Source organism: Dama dama, chromosome X, assembly GCF_033118175.1.
Source record: "Dama dama isolate Ldn47 chromosome X, ASM3311817v1, whole genome shotgun sequence".
Classification (NCBI taxonomy): Eukaryota; Metazoa; Chordata; class Mammalia; order Artiodactyla; family Cervidae; genus Dama; species Dama dama.
In genome coordinates, this window is record NC_083714.1 from 97,992,775 (window position 1) to 98,013,074 (window position 20,300).

Sequence of the window (20,300 nt, forward strand, 5' to 3'; positions counted from 1 at the left end):
TCCTCTAGCATTTCCCAGCACATTAAAGGCCTTTTGTTTCAGTGGATTGAGCTCTGTTCATCTGAATTATCTCCCTTATTTCAGTAGCCTGAATAAAATAGGTTTTGCCACCTCAAACAAAAGTCCAGCTCTGTTTGTCTCTGATGACATGAACTGACAAGATCAAAATTGTACAGGAGGGTTAAGACATGTAATGTGAGGTAACAGATAAAAGAAGAAATGAAGGTAGAACCAAGGATTTGAAACTCTATGATTTACTTGTTCATCTTAACTGATTTTTAATTTAGATATATTTGTTCCCATGAGGTTAAGGTGAAGACTGGTGGAGAAAGGACAAGGAAAAAACAAGATAAAACTTGGGCACAATAAGAGGATTTGGTTACAGGCTAATGTTTCCAAACTGGGGCTAACCCAAAGGCATCTCAAAGTGTAATGGATATTGCTTTAAGAAATACTGTAGCACATGTAAATCCATGGCTGATTCATATCAATGTATGACAAAACCCACTGGAAAAAAAAATAATAATAATAAAAATTTAAAAAAAAAAAAAAGAAATTTACAATAACAAAAAAAAAAAAAAAAGAAATACTGTAGCCAGCAATCTGTCACTGACCATAATGGAAAAGAATAAGTGAGGCTCAGGTCTTTTCATGGGTTGAGGAGTATGTGAAGGGCTGACCCAGACCCAAGTGGATTGGCTTTGGGGAGGGGGAGGGCTAATTATGTCTCATGAAGAAAGGTTAAAGTTTGCTGGATCAAGTAGACACTAAGGACAAAGTCCCTGATTGTGCTGTCACTGTTCTCCATGGAAACAGTGATGTCATGAAGTGTAAGTTCTGGTACCAACTGGCAATCAAGTCTTTAGGAGAGTATGGAGGGTTGAGAAGAGCAGCAACATCCTGAGTCAAGCTGAAAGGGTCATCACAACTCCAAATTTAAAAGAAAAAGCCATTCCAATGTCCTACAAAATAACCTATTCTGATACTACAAAGGTAAGGGCATCTTCTTCCTTCTTTTTGACTAGCTACTGGGATGTCTTAATGGTGAGGTGAAACTAACAGAAGGGGCTAAGGCCACCTCAAATTTTCTTTCATATTTTTATTCAGGATACCCAGAAAGGACTTTAATGTTTCTCTATTTCTACATAAATCCAAAGATTTATTGCCACATAACTTGAATTTCTTATTTCCAAAGGGAAATAAGCTATGATAATTAATACTGTTTTGCTCAGAGAAGCTAGTGGTCATTCTGTATATGAAAAATAGAGACCCCACCATACTGGTAACTAATATGACTAGATGGCTCTGGAAGTCTAGCCTGAAGAGGAACGAGAAAGGGGATCTTAAGGCGTTGTGAACATGAAGGGAGGCCTTAAGGATCTGTGAATGTGAAGGGAAGTCTTAAGAAGTTGTGAGTAGGACAAAATATAAAAGAAATATGTGTACCCTTCTGGACAGAACAGAAAAAGATGTGTTGTACAGTAGACAGCCTGATATGCTTTTTACATGGAGGGCTACTGAGTTTGCCAGCCTGCCCCGCCCCTGCTGGGTCGCTATGGTTTCAGGCATTATGATTCAACAAACCCTGATGTCACACGCCAGGGTCAGAAGCAGCAGGGAAGAGCCTGGCTCCCTCAGTCTCATCCAACAGTTGACCGGGGTGGCAGCCAGCTGCACGTGCCCAAGAACTTGGCACTGCCCACTTCCATCTCAAGGGGCACATCTCCCTTCTAGGTGGCACATTTTCAGCCTAAGTCTAAAACAACTTCATTATCAAGGTAAGAGTTCATACATTTTCTTTTTTACAGTTTTTTTTAAGGATTTGGACTTAGGCTATATCCAAATCACGAGGGACCTCTGTGCCTCCCCCTTCTTCTTGAAGGGAGAGTCCAAGACCTTAAGGGAATGAGATGGAGGGGAGTGGGGAGGATGGCAAAGAATTGAAATGTAGTAGTATCCTGTGAAAGGCTAGCCATCAGAAGATAGTTATTAAAATGTTGAGACTGAGAGAGGCAGAGGGAAGGAGAGAGAGGGAGGGAGGATGGGAAAGGAGAAAGAGGGCAGAGGAGGGAGGCAGGAGGAGAGAGGGAGGAAAAGAGGGAAGGTGGAAGGGAGGAAGAGAAAGAAGAGGAGAGGAGGGAGAGAGAAGTGTGGGAGGTGTCAAGGGGTTTGAAGGAAGTTGGCAGAGTTTATTCTCTCTTTCAAAAGTAAAATTAAACTTTGTCCTATGGGATCAGGGTCTGATCTTCCCTCAGACATTTGTCTCTTAGTTATACTTAATAGCTATTAGACTGAGCGGTCTCAATGTTCAGAAACTTGTTCTATATGTTGAAATCTTTATTCACTTTACTAGTATTGACCTTAGTCTTCTCCAGTGGCCCTGTGTGGTAAGTATTATAGCTGTTAACCTAAGACATGGGTTAGACTAGGTTTAGCTAAAATTCAGTTAAAGGGAATGAGGTGAACTTGACTCCCCTACAGTGCGTAGACCCCTTTTTAAATTTGTTTCCCAGGCTGTCATTTTTCCTGACTGGCATTTTCCCAAGTCAATATGATACTCCCTTGGTTTCAAATAGTTGGTGTGAGGAATCTAAATTAAAGAAGACCATGGACTGAGCTAAAAGATAATGATCTTGATTTTCAGGTCCAAACATTTCAAAGTGTCTTTCCCCCATGGCTTACCCTATCAGTTCCCAGCCTAAACCTTATATGAAACACAGATGGGTTTTAGAAAGCCCTCCAGGGATTCTTAACCAATTCCGTTTCTTAAAATCATATATTAGACTTTCAAATTTATTTTGTTTCTCTTTTCAGATGTCTGATGATATTGACTGGTTACACAGCCGCAGGGGCGTGTGCAAGGTTGATCTCTACAGCCCAACAGGACAAAAAGAGCAGGACCGGAAAGTGGTAAGACACAAAAATGACTCCTACCAAGGAGTGGAAAGGATTGGTGTTTGGGTATAGATATCGTGGAGCCCAGGATAGGCTAATGGATGGATAGTGACCTCTCCACGGATTCAAGCTCAGTAAGGTCTGTGAGGCAATCAGTGTGGTCATGGATCACACAGTGACAATTAAAGGGCCAGATGGGTGATGCAAAGGATCTGGGGGGCTGGGCAGGCCAGGGAGGGGGGAGTATGAGGGGAGTGTGGGGTGGTGGTTGCCTAGTTACCAGCCTTTATTACCTCACACCTCTGAGGTCATAATGATGTTGCCTAGCTACCAGTAAGCTGCCTCAAAGCTGGACTCCCTCAGGGGGGCAAAACACTTCATGCTATGTTTCCCAAACTAAGAGTGATTTACATAGTACTTCATATTTTTATCATGTTCAAGCGCCACTCATACTGTTATTTAATATGTATTTCTACAATTTTTAAATGTATTTATTTTAATTGGAGGCTAATTAAATTACAATATTATAGTGGTTTTTGCCATACATTCACATGAATCAGCAATGGGTATACATGTGCCCCCCCATCCTGAAACTCCTCCCACCTCCCTCCCCATCCCATCCCTCTAGGTCATCCCAGTGCACCAGCTGTGAGCACCTTATCTCATGCATCAAACCAGGCAATCTGTTTCACATATGATAATAAACATGTTTCTTATAAACTGCTATTCTCTCAGATCATTCCACCCTCGCTCTCTCCCACTGAGTTCAATGGACTGTTCTATACATCTGTGTCTCTTTTGCTGTCCCACATATAGGGTTATCGTTATCATCTTTCTAAATTCCATATATATGCGTTAGTACACTGTATTGGTGTTTTTGTTTCTGACTTACTTCACTCTGTATAATAGGCTCTAGTTTCATCCACCTCATTAGAACTGAATCAAATGTATTCTTTTTAATGGCTGAGTAATATTCCATAGTGTATATGTATCACAGTTTTCTTATCCATTTGTCTGCTGATGGACATCTAGGTCCATGCTGATTGCCTCCATGTCCTGGCTATTGTAAACAGTGCTGCAATGAAAATTGGGGTACACATGTCTCTTTCAATTCTGGTTTCCTCGGTGTGCATGCACAGCAGTGGGATTGCTAGGTCATATGGCAGTTCTATTTCTAGTTTTTTTAAGGAATCTCCACACGCTTCTCCATAGTGGCTGTACTAGTTTGCATTCCCACCAACAGTGTAAGAGGGTTTCCTTTTCTCCACACTGTCTCCAGCATTTATTGTTTGTAGATTTTTGGATAGCAGCCATTCTGACCAGCGTGAGATGGTACCTCATTGTGGTTTTGATTTGCATTTCTCTGATAATGAGTGATATTGAGCATCTTTTCATGTGTTTGTTAGCCGTCTGTATATCTTCCTTTCAGAAATGTCTGTTTAGTTCTTTGGCCCATTTGTTGATTGGGTTGTTTATTTTTCTAGAATTGAGCTGCAGGAGTTGCTTGTATATTTTTAAGATTAATTCTTTGTCAGTTGCTTTGTTTGCTATTATTTTCTCCCATTCTGAAAGCTGTCTTTTCACCTTGCTTATAGTTTCCTTCGTTGTGCAAAAGCTTTTAAGTTTAATTAGGTCCCATTTGTTTATTTTTGCTTTTATTTCCATTACTCTTTGAGGTGGGTCATAGAGGATCCTGCTGTGATTTATGTCAGAGTGTTTTGCTTATGTTTTCCTCTAGGAGTTTTATGGTTTCTGGTCTTACATTTAGATCTTTAATCCATTTTGAGTTTATTTTTGTGTATGGTGTTAGAAAGTGTTCTAGTTTCATTCTTTTACAAGTGGTTGACCAGTTTTCCCAGGACCACTTGTTAAAGAGATTGTTTTTTCTCCAATGTATATTCTTGCCTCCTTTGTCAAAGATAAGTTGTCCATAGGTGCGTGGATTTATCTCTGGGCTTTATATTTTGTTCCATTGATCTATATTTCTGTCTTTGTGTCAGTACCATCCTGCCTTGATGACTGTGGCTTTGTAGTAGAGCCTGAAGTCAGGCAGGTTGATTCCTCCAGTTCCATTCTTCTTTCTCAAGATTGCTTTGGTTATTTGAGGTTTTTTATATTTCCATACAAATTGTGAAATTATTTGTTCTAGTTCTGTGAAAAATACCATTGGTAGCTTGATAGGGATTGCATTGAATCTATAGACTGCTTTGGGTAGTACAATCATTTTCACTATATCGATTCTTCCAATCCACGAACATGGTATATTTCTCCATCAATTTGTGTCCTCTTTGATTTCTTTCATCACCTCATCACCCCCCCCAAAAAAAAAGAGGCTCAATGATTTCTTTCATCAGTGTTTTATAGTTTTCTATATATAGGTCTTTTGTTTCTTTAGGTAGATATATTCCTAAGTATTTTATTCATTTTTTTGCAATGGTGAATGCAATTGTTAATTTCTGTTTTCTCATTGTTCATGTATAGGAATGCAAGGGATTTCTGTGTGTTGATTTTATATCCTGCAATTTTACTATATTCATTGATTAGCTCTAGTAATTTTCTGGTGGAGTCTTTAGGGTTTTCTATGTGAAGGACCATGTCATCTGCAAACAGTGAGAGTTTTATTTCTTCTTTTCCAATCTGGATTACTTTTATTTCTTTTTCTGCTCTGATTGCTGTGGCCAAAACTTCCAAAACTATGTTGAATAGTAGTGATGAGAGTGGGTACCCCTGTCTTGTTTCTGACTTTAGGGGAAATGCTTTCAATTTTTCACTGTTGAGGATAATGTTTGCCATGGGCTTGTCATATATAGCTTTTATTATGTTGCGGTATGTTCCTTCTATTCCTGCTTTCTGAAGGGTTCTTATCATGAATGGATGTTGAATTTTGTCAAAAACTTTCTCTGCATCTATTGAGATAATCATATAGTTTTTATCTTTCAATTTGTTGATGTGGTGTATTACATTGACTGATTTGTGGATATTGAAGAATCCTTGCATTCCTGGGATAAAGCCCACTTGGTCATGGTGTATGACCTTTTTAACATGTTGTTGGATTCTGTTTGCTAGAATTTTGTTAAGGATTTTTGCATCTATGTTCATCAGTGATATTGGCCTGTAGTTTTCTTTTTTTGTGGCATCTTTGGTTTTGGTATTAGGGTGATGGTGGCCTCATAGAATGAGTTTGGAAGTTTACCTTCCTCTGCAATTTTCTGGAAGAGTTTGAGTAGGATAGGTGTTAGCTCTTCTCTAAATTTTTGGTAGAATTCAGCTGTGAAGCCATCCAGTCCTGGGCTTTGCTGGAAGATTTCTGATTACAGTTTCGATTTCCTTGCTTGTGATGGGTCTGTTAAGATTTTCTATTTCTTCCTGGTTCAATTTTGGAAAGTTATACTTTTCTAAGAATTTGTCCATTTCTTCTAAGCTGTCCATTTTATTGGCATATAGTTGCTGATAGTAGTCTGTTATGATCCTTTGTATTTCTGTGTTGTCTCTTGTGGTCTCTCCATTTTCATTTCTAATTTTGTTGGTGTGATTATTCTCCCTTTGTTTCTTGATGAGTCTGGCTAATGGTTTGTCAATTTTATTTATCTTCTCAAAGAACCAGCTTTTTAGCTTTGTTGATTTTTGCTATGGTCTCTTTTGTTTCATTTACATTTATTTTTGCCCTAATTTTTAATATTTCTTTCCTTCTACTAACCCTGGGGGTCTTCATTTCTTCCTTTTCTAGTTGCTTTAGGTGAAGAGTTAGGTTATTTATTTGACTTTTTTTCTTGTTTCTTGAGGTAAGCCTGTATTGCTATGAACCTTCCCCCTAGCACTGCTTTTACAGTGTTCCATAGGTTTTGGGATGTTGTGTTTTCATTTTCATTCATTTCTATGCATATTTTGATTTCATTTTTTATTTCTTCTGTGATTTGTTGGTTATTCAGAAGCGTGTTGTTTAGCCTCCATATGTTGGAATTTTTAATAGTTTTTTTTCCTGTTATTGACATATAATGTTACTGCATGTGGTCAGAAAAGATGCTTGGAATGATTTCATTTTTTTTTTAATTTACCAAGGCTAGATTTATGGCCCAGGATGTGATCTATCCTGGAAAAGGTTCTGTGTGCACTTGAGAAAAAGGTGAAATTCATTGTTTTGGGGTGAAATGTCCTATAGATATCAATTAGGTCTAGCTGGACCATTGTGTCATTTAAAGTTTGTGTTTTGTTTAGTTGATCTATCCATAGGTGTGAGTGAGGTATTAAAGTCTCCCACTATTATTGTGCTGTTGTTAATTTCCCCTTTCATTCTTGTTAGCATTTGCCTTACATATTGTGGTGCTCCTATGTTGGGTGCATATATATTTATAATTGTTATATCTTCTTCTTAGATTAATCCTTTGATCATTATGTAGTGTTCTTTGTCCCTTTTCACAGCCTTTGTTTTAAAGTCTATTTTATCTGATATGAGTATTGCTACTCCTTTGTTGTTGCTGTTGTTGTTCTCTATTTGCATGAAATATCTTTTTCCAGCCCTTCACTTTCAGTCTGTATGTGTCCCTTGTTTTGAGGTGGGTCTCTTTTAGACAGCATATATAGGGGTCTTGTTTTTGTATCCATTCAGCCAGTCTTTGTCTTTTGGTTGGGGCATTCAACCCATTTACATTTAAGGTAATTATTGATAAGTATGGCCCCGTTGCCATTTACTTTGTTGTTTTGGGTTCGAGTTTATACACCCTTTCTGTGTTTCCTGTCTAAAGAAGATCCTTTCGCATTTGTTGAAGAGCTGGTTTGGTGGTGCTGAATTCTCTCAGCTTTTGCTTGTCTGTAAAGCTTTTGATTTCTCCTTCATATTTGAATGAGATCCTTCCTATGTACGGTAATCTGGGTTGCAGGTTTTTCTCTTTCATCACTTTAAGTATGTCCTGCCATTCCCTTCTGGCTTGAAGTGTTTCTATTGAAAGAAGAGCTGTTATCCTTATGGGAATCCCCTTGTGTGTTATTTGTTGTTTTTCCCTTGCTGCTTTTAATATTTGTCCTTTGTGCTTGATCTTTGTTAATTTGATTAATATGTGTCTTGGGATATTTTGCCTTGGGTTTATCCTGTTTGGGACTCTCTGGGTTTCTTGGACTTGGGTGACTATTTCCTTCCCCATTTTAGGGAAGTTTTCAACTATTACCTCCTCAAGTATTTTCTCATGGCCTTTCTTTTTGTCTTCTTCTTCTGGGACTCCTATGATTCGAATGTTGGGGCATTTCACATTGTCCCAGAGGTCCTGAAGTTGCCCTCATTTCTTTTCATTCTTTTTTCTCTTTTCCTCTCTGTTTCATTTATTTCTATCATTCTATCTTCTACCTCACTTATCCTATCTTCTGCCTCTGTGTTCTCCCTTCTTCTTCTTCTTTTTTTTTTTTTTTTTTGGCTTCTTCTGTTTGCAGGTCTCTTCAGTGTCTAATTTCTGCCCTGACACAAGGGGGCAGAGGTGGTCACTTGTTCAGTTGTGCTGTGGGGAGGGAGGAACACTGCAAACAAATATCACTGAAGTGTGTGGGGAGTGCTCTCAGTGTCTTGGCCACACTAGGTTTGTGTCTACTCATAGCGTGTGTGCTTTCCCAGTCTACACTGCTCAGGCTTCAGATTGCTCTGCAGTGAAACTGTCTGAAGTGGGCCCTGGGTTGCGTGTGTGCACTTCCCAGGTCTAAGTCACTCAGGTTCAGGTTCTCGGGTACTCCATAAAGGCACAGATTTGGTTGGGCCTGCATTTTGTTCCCTTCCCAGGTCCGAGTAGCTCAGGCGACCAGGTGCTTGGCGAGCATGTCTCCCCAGGTGAGGTGCATCTTATCACCTCCCTGGTCCCAGCTGCTGGATTTCCTGGGTGGCAGCGGGTGCACCCTCTCAGGTGTGCCTTGTGTCTTTTCTGGAGAGCTGATCTCTGGCTGCAACCCTCCCGGCGGATGTTAACAGTCCAGAATCCCAAGAAGTCTTGCTTGGCTACTGGAGGCCTACTTGCAGTTTGGTAGAGGATGCCGTCTTTGAGGCCGAGTTTGCCCCTTTCCGGCTCTTGCTGCTGCCCACCTGTCTCCCTGCCTCCAGCGGAGAATGGGCTGGTCTGCAGCAGGCTAGCTCTCCTCTGGTATTTGCTCAGTCCTTTGTTCTCCTTTTGAAGACAATGGGCTGCCTTTTTGGGTGCCTGGTGTCCTCTGCCAGCATTCGGAGGTTGTTTTGTGGAATTTGCTCAGTGTTCAAATGATCTTTCGATGAATTTGTTGGAGAGAAAGTGGTCTCCCCGTCCTATTCCTCCATCATCTTAGGACCGCCTCCTCTACAGTGTTTTAAAAATTGACTTACATTTAAAAATTACCATCACTCTAAGCACTGTTATCCATAATATGATAGATTTGATATTCTAGTATGTATTTTCCTAATGAATAACAATTAAAAAGCACATATTGAACACAAAAATGCTTACCCATGGGGCACCTAAAATCTATGTTATCAATAGTAAAAACACCACATTTTGGCAACAGCAGAAAGTGCTCCAAACTGGGAGCCAGTTATAATACAAGTTCTGCCTTTGAGTTTATGTCAGTTGGGCAAATCATCTCTCTTTTTGGTTTTCTCAGTAAATGTGGATACTGTATTTTGAACTCTGTCTCTTTCACAAGTAAGTATTCTCACTTAGAACATATAGTAACATTAAGATTCTGTCTGCCTAATAAAAATCACTTGTCTGTTGTTTATTGCATACTTAACTATATCCAGGCACTCTCCTAAAAGCTTTACACACACTATCTCAATCAATTCTCACAAGAACTGGTAAGGTAAGTGCTACTATCATCTTCCAGGGAAATTAAGACCTTTTCTCTGTAATTTTTCTAAATTAACCCTCCTAATTTGATGCAGATATGCTTTGTCGATGTGTCTACCCTGAGCGTGGAAGATAGAAATTCTAAGGTGGGTACCCTCTGCTCCCCTCAGAGTTGGAATGGGTGGGAAGCTTCCGAGAAGGGTTATCAGTGACAGCATGAGAAAGGGAAAGGTTGTGGCAGAGGGTGGAGAGCTGGAGGGGACTCAGGTGGGAAGCCATCATTCTTGCTTTGAAGTAGTAGCCTAGGGAGCCAGATTGAAAAAATCTCAAAAAAGCAACTTTTCACAAAAATCTTATCTCTTAATTCCATAGGATGCTGCTGGTTGTAGTTCAGAAGGTGACTTAAACCTGGAGAATCTAGAAGAAAAAGAAATTATTGTGATCAAGGATACTGAGAAGCAAGACCAGTCTAAGGTATAGACAGCCTCTGAGTCTAGCCTTTCTCATTCCCAGAGCCCATTGCTGAATCTGAGGGCTCTGGTTCAGAGATAGTAAGAGAATTATTGTCAAACAGACCCAAAATTTTAATACTATGGCATTCTAGAGAACACATGCCTAAGTTCAGAGTTATGGTAAGTCCAATGCCCACAGTAAGTTCACAGTATCTCACAATGACACTAATCAAGGAGGCTCAGAATGCCCTTTCTTGATTTCAAGTAGCTCCTGCAAACAGAATCTTGCTGTGCTTTTCTTAACAAAGATACGGGCTTATAAGCAAGATCATTTGCAATGTTCTTTGCTGGTTTGTAATGGACTTCTGTATCCCACATTGCCCAGTGTCCAAAACAATAGGGAAGATATGGAGAAGAGAGAATCTACAACAATCAAACACTGTAGTTGCCTGGTCTCCACCCTGTTGTCTAAGAGATTACCTAGGCTAGTGGATACCATAAGTTTAAATCAATTACATTTGCACACCACTATCACATATGGAATTCTTTTGTTTTTGTGTAAATATGCCAAATTACACCTGGTAAGCTGGTTTGGGGTAGGCATTAGTGCACATGATAATTCTCACAGTCCTAGAGTCCTAGAGTAGCTGATAATTGGAACAAGATACTTGGTTTCAGTGCAAAAGAGTTAAATATTCCTTGTTCTGTGTTCCCAGGCTCATATTATGATCAGAAACATCATTTCTGACCCCAGATGCCTTTGAAGCATTTTTTTACATGTATTATTATGAAAGTGGACTCTAAGGAAGGGAAAACCAGTTATAACATATTCTCCAAAGGGTTTGGGGTTCAGTTAGGGGTGGCCAACTTCACTTTGGGGTCTTAATAGAAGGATACACCTGGTGTTTGTTTTTAAAAGTGGAGCCCATATTTACAACACACAATGTAGGTCTCCTTGATTGTAACTTAAGCTACATGTGGCAGTGACAAGGATATTAAGAGACAAACTGATATACATGCATATTTTTACATTCACACATATGTACTGAATATTCATACTACCATGCACATGCTGGCCTATACAGATAACATAATACAATGGGTATGATGTCAGCACAATTATGGCACATGCTTACACACAGTGACATCACACATGCGCACTGACACACATATGCACACACGTACACACAGGCACATTTTCACACACAATATCGACTGACACATTCACACTCATGAGTTGATATATTAATGTGCATATACACACACAACAGAGACAGTGACACATTTTTGACATATATTGTGATAAGTTCACATACTCAGATGAAATTGACAAATATATTGATAACACTTATGTGTAGTTAAATGTACAAATGTATATACCCTAAGTTTTTGTCACTGCCACTTGTGCTTGAATGTGTATTAATGGATATAATTGTGTGTTATGTGCCCATGAAAATTCTAAAGGCCAAATCCTTAATCTGCACAACTTCAGAGATATATTTTCTAAATAGGGGAAAGAAGTACCTATCTAAACTCTTATGGATGGGTGTTGTTCTTTTTTTAGACGGAGGGGTCAGTGTGCCTTTTCAAACAAGCTCCTTCTGATCCTTTAAGTGTCCTCAATTGGCTTCTGAATGATCTTCAAAAGTACGCCCTAGGTTTCCAACATGCACTGAGTCCCTCAGCCTCCAGTTGTAAACATAAAGTAGGAGAGACAGAGGGAAACTGTCAAAAATTGCCTTCTGGGAACTGCTACAGCGTCTATGCCGATCACCTGAACATAGATTATGTAAACAATGAACCTCAGAGTCATCGTCTGGAAATGACAGCAGCCAAAAACACCAACAATAACCAGAGTCCTTCCAGTCCTCCAGGCAAATCTCCTAGTAATCAGAAGGCAGTTATCTCCCCTGATGGAGAATGTTCTATGGATGATCTCTCCTTCTATGTCAATCGATTGTCTTCTCTGGTAATCCAGATGGCCCGTAAGGAAATCAAGGAGAAGTTAGAAGGTGGTAGCAAATGTCTTCATCATTCGATCTATCCACCCAGTGGGGACAAAGGGAAAAACAGCCCTCGCAGTGCTGTGAGCAAGATCGCTTCTGAAATGGCCCATGATGCAGTAGAAGTGACCTCTGCAGAAATGCGGGGCACTGGGGAGGAGTGTAGGGATGGTGGTCGAAAAACCTTTCTGTATAGTGAATTATCCAACAAGAACAAAGGCGGAGACAAGCAGATGTGCCAAAGAGACAGCAAAGAATTTGCAGAATCCATCAGCAAAGGACTCATGGTTTATGCCAATCAAGTGGCATCTGATATGATGGTTTCTGTTATGAAGACCTTGAAAGTTCATAGCTCTGGGAAACCAATTCCAGCTTGTGTGGTCCTGAAGAGGGTGCTATTGAAACATACCAAAGAAATTGTGTCAGATTTGATTGACTCCTGTATGAAGAACCTACATAACATCACTGGGGTCCTGATGACCGACTCAGACTTTGTCTCAGCTGTCAAGAGGAATCTGTTCAATCATGGGAAACAAAATGCTGCTGATATCATGGAGGCTATGCTGAAACGTTTGGTCAACGCTCTTCTTGGTGAAAAAAAGGAAACTAAGTCTCAGTGTTTGTCATATACATCCTTGAAAGCCGGGTCCCATGATGCCAAATGCAAGAACCAAAGTCTTGAATTTTCAGTTGTGAAGGCTGAGATGAAGGGAAAGGACAAGGGCAAAGTGAAACAAGAGGAATCCAAGTCTTTAACCAGTGCCGAGAAAGTCAGTGAACATATCCTCAAGGAGAGCCTGACTGTGTGGAACCAAAAGCAGGGTAATCAAGGCAAGATGCCTAGCAAAACCTGTCCCCATAAGGAGGAAAAGAAAGAGAAGATCAGCCCTTCCACAGATTCACTGGCAAAGGACTTGATTGTCTCTGCCCTTATGCTGATCCAATACCATCTGACCCAGCAGTCCAAGGGCAAAGAGGCATGTGAAGATGACTGTCCACCTGGTACCATGAGCTATATGACCCAGAGTGCCCAATATGAAAAGTGCGGAGGTAGCCAAAGTGCTAAGGCACTTTCAATGAAACATCTAGAAACTCGTGGAGCACCTGGACCATCCACCTCTCTGAAGGACAATCAACATCTGGATTCCCAGAAGCTGGATATGTCAAACATGGTTCTATCACTTATTCAAAAACTGCTTAATGAGAGCCCCTTCAACTGTGAAGATCTATGTGAAGGTGAGAACAAACATTCTGACATCAGAACAAACAAATCAACCTCCATCTTCAAGAAGGCTGACAGAGAGGATGAAGGCCAGGACAATCGAGAATTTGACTTTATCAGTGGGATGAAGCAAGTGAACCGACAATTTATAGATCAGCTGGTAGAATCTGTGATGAAGCTGTGCCTTATCATGGCTAAGTATAGCAACAACGGGGCAGCCCTCACTGATTTGGAAGAGCAAGCATCCTCATCCAACAACTCTAATGTTTACCAGGCCAGTGGCCCCAGAGGTAGTCATGAAGCTGGGATGGGTCAGAGCTACCAAGACTCTCGTGGGCCCGAGGTGATCGTCAATAATCAGTGCTCAACAAGCAACTTGCAAAAGCAGCTCCAAGCTGTCCTGCAGTGGATTGCAGCCTCACAGTTTAATGTACCCATGCTCTACTTCATGGGAGACGATGATGGACAACTGGAGAAGGTAAGCAATAGCAACACAAGGAACAAGAAGAAAGGGGGCTGGAATGGGTAGGGACAGGGAGGCAGTATTGTATTCAGAGCAGTCCATTCTTTTTTCAGTCTATCTTTTCAGCCTTTAATCCAAGAATCATAGGCAGAAAGGTGGGTGGTGTGTAGGTGACTTTCTCCCTCTGGGTCCTGGCTCTAAAAGCATCACATGATTCAAGCTATCTCTGCTCTCTTGCAGCTTCCTGAAGTTTCCGCTAAGGCAGCAGAGAAGGGGTACAGTGTAGGAGATCTTCTTCAAGAGGTCATGAAGTTTGCCAAGGAACGACAACTGGATGAAGCCGTGGGAAACATGGCTAGAAAACAACTGCTAGACTGGCTGCTCACTAACCTGTGAGCCAACAACTCCTTTGCCTCCTCTCCCTCTCCACTTACTACCCGCCCCCCGCAGCATTCCATCCCAGCTAAAACACCCCCTACCATCAGGCCAGTGAACTGCACTCTACATGATTGTATTTCCCAATACATCAGCAGTTGGACTGTGCAAATGCAGGGTGTCCCCAACTAGCTGGGCAAAAAAAGTGAATAAAAAAAATTAAAAAAAATGGTGCCAGTGTTTTCTTGGTCAGATATATCTAAGGCAATTGGGTCCAATTTCAAGGAATGGTGATACAGTGTTGGACTTGTGTCCATATCTCACCCTGGTTTATTTTCTAGCAACCAAGACACGGGTATAACCCATGTCCAAGTTCCTAAGTCATTTGGCTTATCCAAATCTCAGTCCACAAGTTATTTAGAGGTTTGCCACCATGGCCTCCCTGTTATTATGCACATAACTTGATAATCCCCCTTATAATCCCAAGAGTGCAGATTTCTTGGTCACTTTTAAGAGTTTGAAGATGGGAACCTAGATGAAAAACAAACTTCAGAAAGTATATTACTCCTAGGGTCCACTACACATGGCTAAACACTACCCAGAAATACATCAGGATCCAATCGTTCCCCACACACAAAGCTTCCTAATAAGTCATTTCCTTCGACTGATGAGGTTTCCTTGCTTTCCAGCAGTTTGAGAAAAATTTGCAGAGAACAAAGCTAAAGAATGATAAATTCTTCACAGCCACCCTATGTGAATCCCAATATCTCCTTTGAAACTAGCATTAAATTCCTAGATTTCTTGTATACTTCTCAGAAGTCCATCACAATGCTATAATTCATTACAAATCAGATCAAGACAGTGTTTCCAGCCCTGTGGTCCTCTGTTGGCTAGTTTGCATCATTCTGGACTCAAAAGTTAAAGCTTTGGACTCTTACTAGTTTCATGGCCTTAGAATCATCTAGGTAGACTCTGAGCCTTTTTATTTACCTGTAAATTGTAGACAGGGCTTCCCAGATGGCTCAGACAGTAAAAGAATCTGCCTGCAGTGCAGAAGACTGGGGTTCAATCCCTGGGCCGGGACGATCCCCTGGAGAAGGAAATGGTAACTCACTCCAGTATTCTTGCCTGGAGAATCCCATGGACAGAGGAGCCTGGCAGGCTATAGTCCATAGGGTTGCAAAGAGTCAGACACGACTGGGAGACTAACACACACAAACAAAACGTAGACGAAGTTACCTTCCCTGTTTAGAGATTAAACTAGAGGAATAGATGTGATGATGCTCTGTAAGAAGAATCTTTTTTTTTTCTGACAAAGCAAGAGACTATTGAGAAGGGGCGCCTGGGCAGGAGGGTAAGGGAACCTAGGAAGACTGCTCTGCCACATGGCTCACAGTCTCCAGTTTTATGGTGATGGGATTAGTTTCTGGGTTGTCTCTGACAAATCATTCTGACTCAGGGTCCTTCCTGATAGTGCATGCATTGCTCAGCCAAGATGGATGCCAGCAAGAATTCTGGGAGGTCGGTAGGACATGTGGCATCTCCTTTTGACCTTTCCCAAATTCTTCCAGTCGATGGTGGCTGCTTAGTTCAGTGTTCCTTACCAAGACTTCCTGTTGAAAATAACTCATGCAAATGGTTACTATGGTATCTGGCCAGGGCAGATGATTTGAGTCAGTTTCCCCTCACAACTCCCCCCGAGAGACTTTATACTCAAGATAAGTGAAAGTCAGTCATGTCCGACTCTTTGTGACCCCATGGATTATACAGTCCATGGAATTCTCCAGACAAGAATACTGGAGTTGTTGTAGGAAGGGGGACCCCTTCCAGGGCCTGAAACTGGGCTCTTGTCTAACACTCAGAAATGAATTGTCTGAGGAGACACATATGCTGACAAAGCAAGAGATTTTATTGGGAAAGGGTGCGTGGGTGGAGAACAGTAGGGTAAGGAAACCCAGGAGAACTGCTCTGCCATGTGGCTCACAGTCTAAAGTTTTATGGTGATAGGATTAGTTTCTGGGTTGTTTTCAGCCAATCATTCTGACTCTGAGTCCTTCCTGGTGGTGCAGGCCTTGTTCAGCCAAGATGGATGCCAGTGAGAAGGATTCTGGGAGGTGGTCAGACATGTGGTGTCCCCTTTCGACCTTTCCAGAACTCTTCCGGTTGGTGGTGGCTTATTAGTTCCCTGTTCCTTACCAGGACCTCCTCTCGTGTAAAACAACTCATGCAAATGGTTACTATGGTGTCTGGTCAGGGTGGGCGGTTTTAGTCAGTGTGCTTCCCCTAACAGAGTGGGTAGCCTTTCCCCTCTCCAGGGGATCTTCCCAGCCCAGGGATCGAATCCAGGTGTCCCACATCGCGGGCAGATTCTTTACCAGCTGAGCCATAAGGGAAGCCCTATACTCAAGATACTTATTGGGAATTGGGGCAGAGGGCCGGTTCTCCTGTAGTTACTTTCAGCTGATAGTGGGCATACGTAGCCCTGCCTAGTAAGAGCAGAAGTCTCTCTCCACCTGACCTAAATAGAGGTATTCTGTGCCTAAAACCAACATTCACCCTCATAGTAACAACAATTTAGCCTGAAACTGTTGGGCCCTGTCAGAGATGAAACAGACAGGAGCCAAACAGGAGGCCTAACAGAATGGTCATCACCTGGCCCCAGAAAACGAAGGCAAAATTTGGCATGAGGGCTGCAGGGGGTGACTTTCTTCTGAATGGTTGGTGGTGAAGTAATAGGGTGGTGGTGGTGGTTTAGTCACTAAGCCGTGTCCGACTCTTGCCATCCCATGGGCTATAGCCCGCCAGGCTCCTCTATCCACGGGATTTTCCAGGCAAGAATACTGGAGTGGTTTGCCATTTCCTTCTCCAGTGAATCTTATAGTGCTCCAGGAATCTAGCATTCAGCTTGAAGTTCCCATCCTCCACCTGGGTGGGGTCCCAGTTCTACATAACTCAAAGATATTGTTATGCATATTCCTTGATTCTGAACTAGGATCCTGTCCCAAGGCTGTAACGCCACTTGACTGCTCCTCCCCTATTTCTGTATCCCCTCCCTTCTCTGATTAGCAACTGTTTGAATCTGCCCTTTGGAACTCAGGGAAGGTCAGGAGGTTGAATGAAGCCTATATCCTACAAAAAAAACTGGGGACACAGAAAGGCTTTGTAGTCCAGAGCCCCAGAGTCTTGCTCAGTTTTAATTCAGGGAACTGGACAACTATGGCTCTGGCAACTTCCTGTCAAGATGGAACATAGTGCTGGCTCAATTTGGAGAACAGACATTGAATTGAAAGTATTTCTGATTTCCAGGTGCTGGATCTGAGTCTTGTATGATTAAAATCTCAATCCCTTGACTGCGATTGTGGTGTAACAGACCAAATTACAAATAGTTGGAAGAATGACAAGTGGAATTTTAATAGACAAATTTCATTTCTTTTCAGGGGAATAAGCCTGAAACCCAGTCTGGACCTGGCACTTTGGGGAGACTTGTAGCCAGGTAGCCAGTTGTCTAGTTTTATGAGTAGGTTTTAACTTTTAATGGAGTGTTAACATATAGATTATAGGTGCTATGGGGTCACAAAGAGTCAGACAAGGCTTAGGATGAAACCACCATCACAAACAGGGCCTATTGGTTATCATACATCTCTCCTCTTTCTGTTAATGTATGATCTAAAGCAATTTCCTTGTCTAGAAATGTAATGGTTACAAGAGGAGACATTTAAAAAGTAAGGTTGCAGTTACTAGCTTCCAGCAGACATTGTTTTGAGAATGTCGGTGGCATCCAGTGGCATCCAAATCAAACACAGCTCAGAAAATTCAAGTTCTTAGCAATACAAGGACTTGCCTGAAATTACACGTGTAGTGTTACCTAGTTACTTCCTTGGATGTCTGAACTATAACTACACAATTTTGACTTTTATTTGTAATATTCTCAATAGCCAAAGCAGATGTCACTGTTAACCGTGTTAGTATTTCTCTAGGTATAAGAAGTTGTAAGAATTGGGGCTCATAAAATCTTCCCCTGAAAATATCTAACTCTCCGAAGAGTGCCTCATTCTTGATCTCCACCCTGAACTCCTTTCAGGGGGTGTTGAAGGTCAGCAACTACAGTGGCCATGATTCAATCTTTGCAGAGGCAGATGGCCAGGGCCTCTTCATAGTAACAAATCTGACCATGGTTTGTGGGGAGGTGGGAGGGGGCACATTTCATGACCATTTTATCCCACAGTGCTGGGAATGTTCTTTCCCAGGTGTGGCAAAGGTAACTCAATGTGTTGTTAGTGGACTAGGCCATAAAACAATATCCAAAATTCTCTGGACCACCTGCCTATATAAGCCTCTTCTGGCCTAGGAAAATATTTCCTCTTGTTGTTCCCAAAACTAGAGTTACACTTACAATCACTGATCTCATATGGAACTATATATTATTGAATCAGAGGCTCAGTAACACAGTTGGTAATGTAAGAAAGATCAATTTTATAAAACCGGTGAAATATAAATAACATAGCTAGCAGTATTAGTAAAATCATAAGTAATAATTAAGTCAAGAACTTCCATCCCAGTAATATCCCACGTCATCTGACTTGGTCTATTCTGTTCCAATCTTGATCTTTCAGAGAAATTATATATTGGCATTGTCCACAATGCACACAGCCCAGTTTCTTAGTGTTACTAGACTGATTGGGCTTCTCTGGTGGCTCAGATGGCAAAGAATCCACCTGCAATGTGGGAGACCTGGGTTTGATCCCTGGGTTGAGAAGATCCCCTGGAGAAGGGCATGGCAACACATTCCAGTATTCTTGGCTGTAGAATCCCCATGGATAGAGGGTCCTGGCAGGCTACAGTCCATGGGGTCGCAAAGAGTCGGACATGACTGAGCAACTAAGCACTAGACTGATTACTCTTAGTATGATTTAATTGTTCCCAACATAGAGACTTTAAACTTAAATTACCATGGCTTGGTGTTATCTACATAAATCCATCCCGTAATTGTGGGGGATTTTATTCCTTGGCTGAAACTTCGCTTGTTGCTTTGATTGAGCTTAAGTAATAGAAGAAAACATATTTACAGCCAGAGTCAGAGCAGGCATTAATTGGCCAGGTGAGGGAATGCCATCTGGTAATATCAACAGTGACCTGAACATAACTATAATTTTCCTTTTAAGGTAAATTTTCTCAGGGCCAACCAATTAGAGCCTTGGACTACAGGAATTCACCAAGGTAACCCAGAAGGACTAGACACAGGTTAATTGGCCACAAACCCAACAATTGGATTGATTTCTAAAAATAGTTTAGGATCATGCCTATGATAGAAAACCATTTGATTCATATGCAAATATCCAAGAAGTCAAGAAAACATAAAGGATCATACAAGCCACAAGTTGAGAATCTTGGGCAAGCTATCCATTTCTGATATTTGTCTCTTGGCAAAACTCTATTAGCCTTTGCCCTGCTTCATTCCTACTCCAAGGCCAAATTAGATTTAAGGGACTAGATCTGATAGCCTGATGAACTATGGATGTGACATTGTACAGGAGACAGGAATCAAGACCATCCCCATGGAAAAGAAATGCAAAACGGCAAAATGGTTGTCTGAGGAGGCCTTAAAAATAGCTGTGAAAAGAAGAAAAGCAAAAAACAAAGGAGAAAAGGAAAGATATTCCCATTTGAATGCAGAGTTCCAAAGAATAACCAGGAGAGATAAGAAAGCCTTCCTCAGCAATCAATGCAAAGAAATAGAGGAAAGCAACAGAATGAGAAACACTAGAGATCTCTTCAAGAAAATTAGAGATACCAAGGGAACATTTCATGCAAAAATGGGCTCAATAAAGGACAGAAATGATATGGACCTAACAGAAGCAGAAGATATTAAGAAGAGGTGGCAAGAATACATAGAACTGTACAAAAAAGATTTTCACGACTCAGATAATCACAATGGTGTAATCACTCACCTAGAGCCAGACATCCTGGAATGTGAAGTCAGGTGGGCCTTAGAAAGCATCACTATGAACAAAGCTAGTGGATGTGATGGAATTCCAGTTGAGCTATTTCAAATCCTGAAAGATGATGCTGTGAAAGTGCTGCACTCAATATGCCAGCAAA

At 41.3% G+C, this 20,300-nt stretch overlaps 1 protein-coding gene across 1 annotated transcript; it reads left to right on the plus strand.

Moving 5' to 3' along the window:
• The first annotated feature begins 904 nt into the window (after positions 1 to 904).
• AKAP4 (A-kinase anchoring protein 4) lies at positions 905 to 14,222 on the plus strand. Its single transcript, XM_061137040.1, has 6 exons — positions 905 to 993; positions 2,815 to 2,910; positions 9,782 to 9,832; positions 10,059 to 10,160; positions 11,703 to 13,841; positions 14,067 to 14,222. Exons 1-6 carry the CDS (start codon positions 958 to 960, stop codon positions 14,220 to 14,222), a joined length of 2,580 nt encoding a protein of 859 aa, XP_060993023.1. The 5' UTR covers positions 905 to 957.
• Positions 14,223 to 20,300: the final 6,078 nt, after the last annotated feature.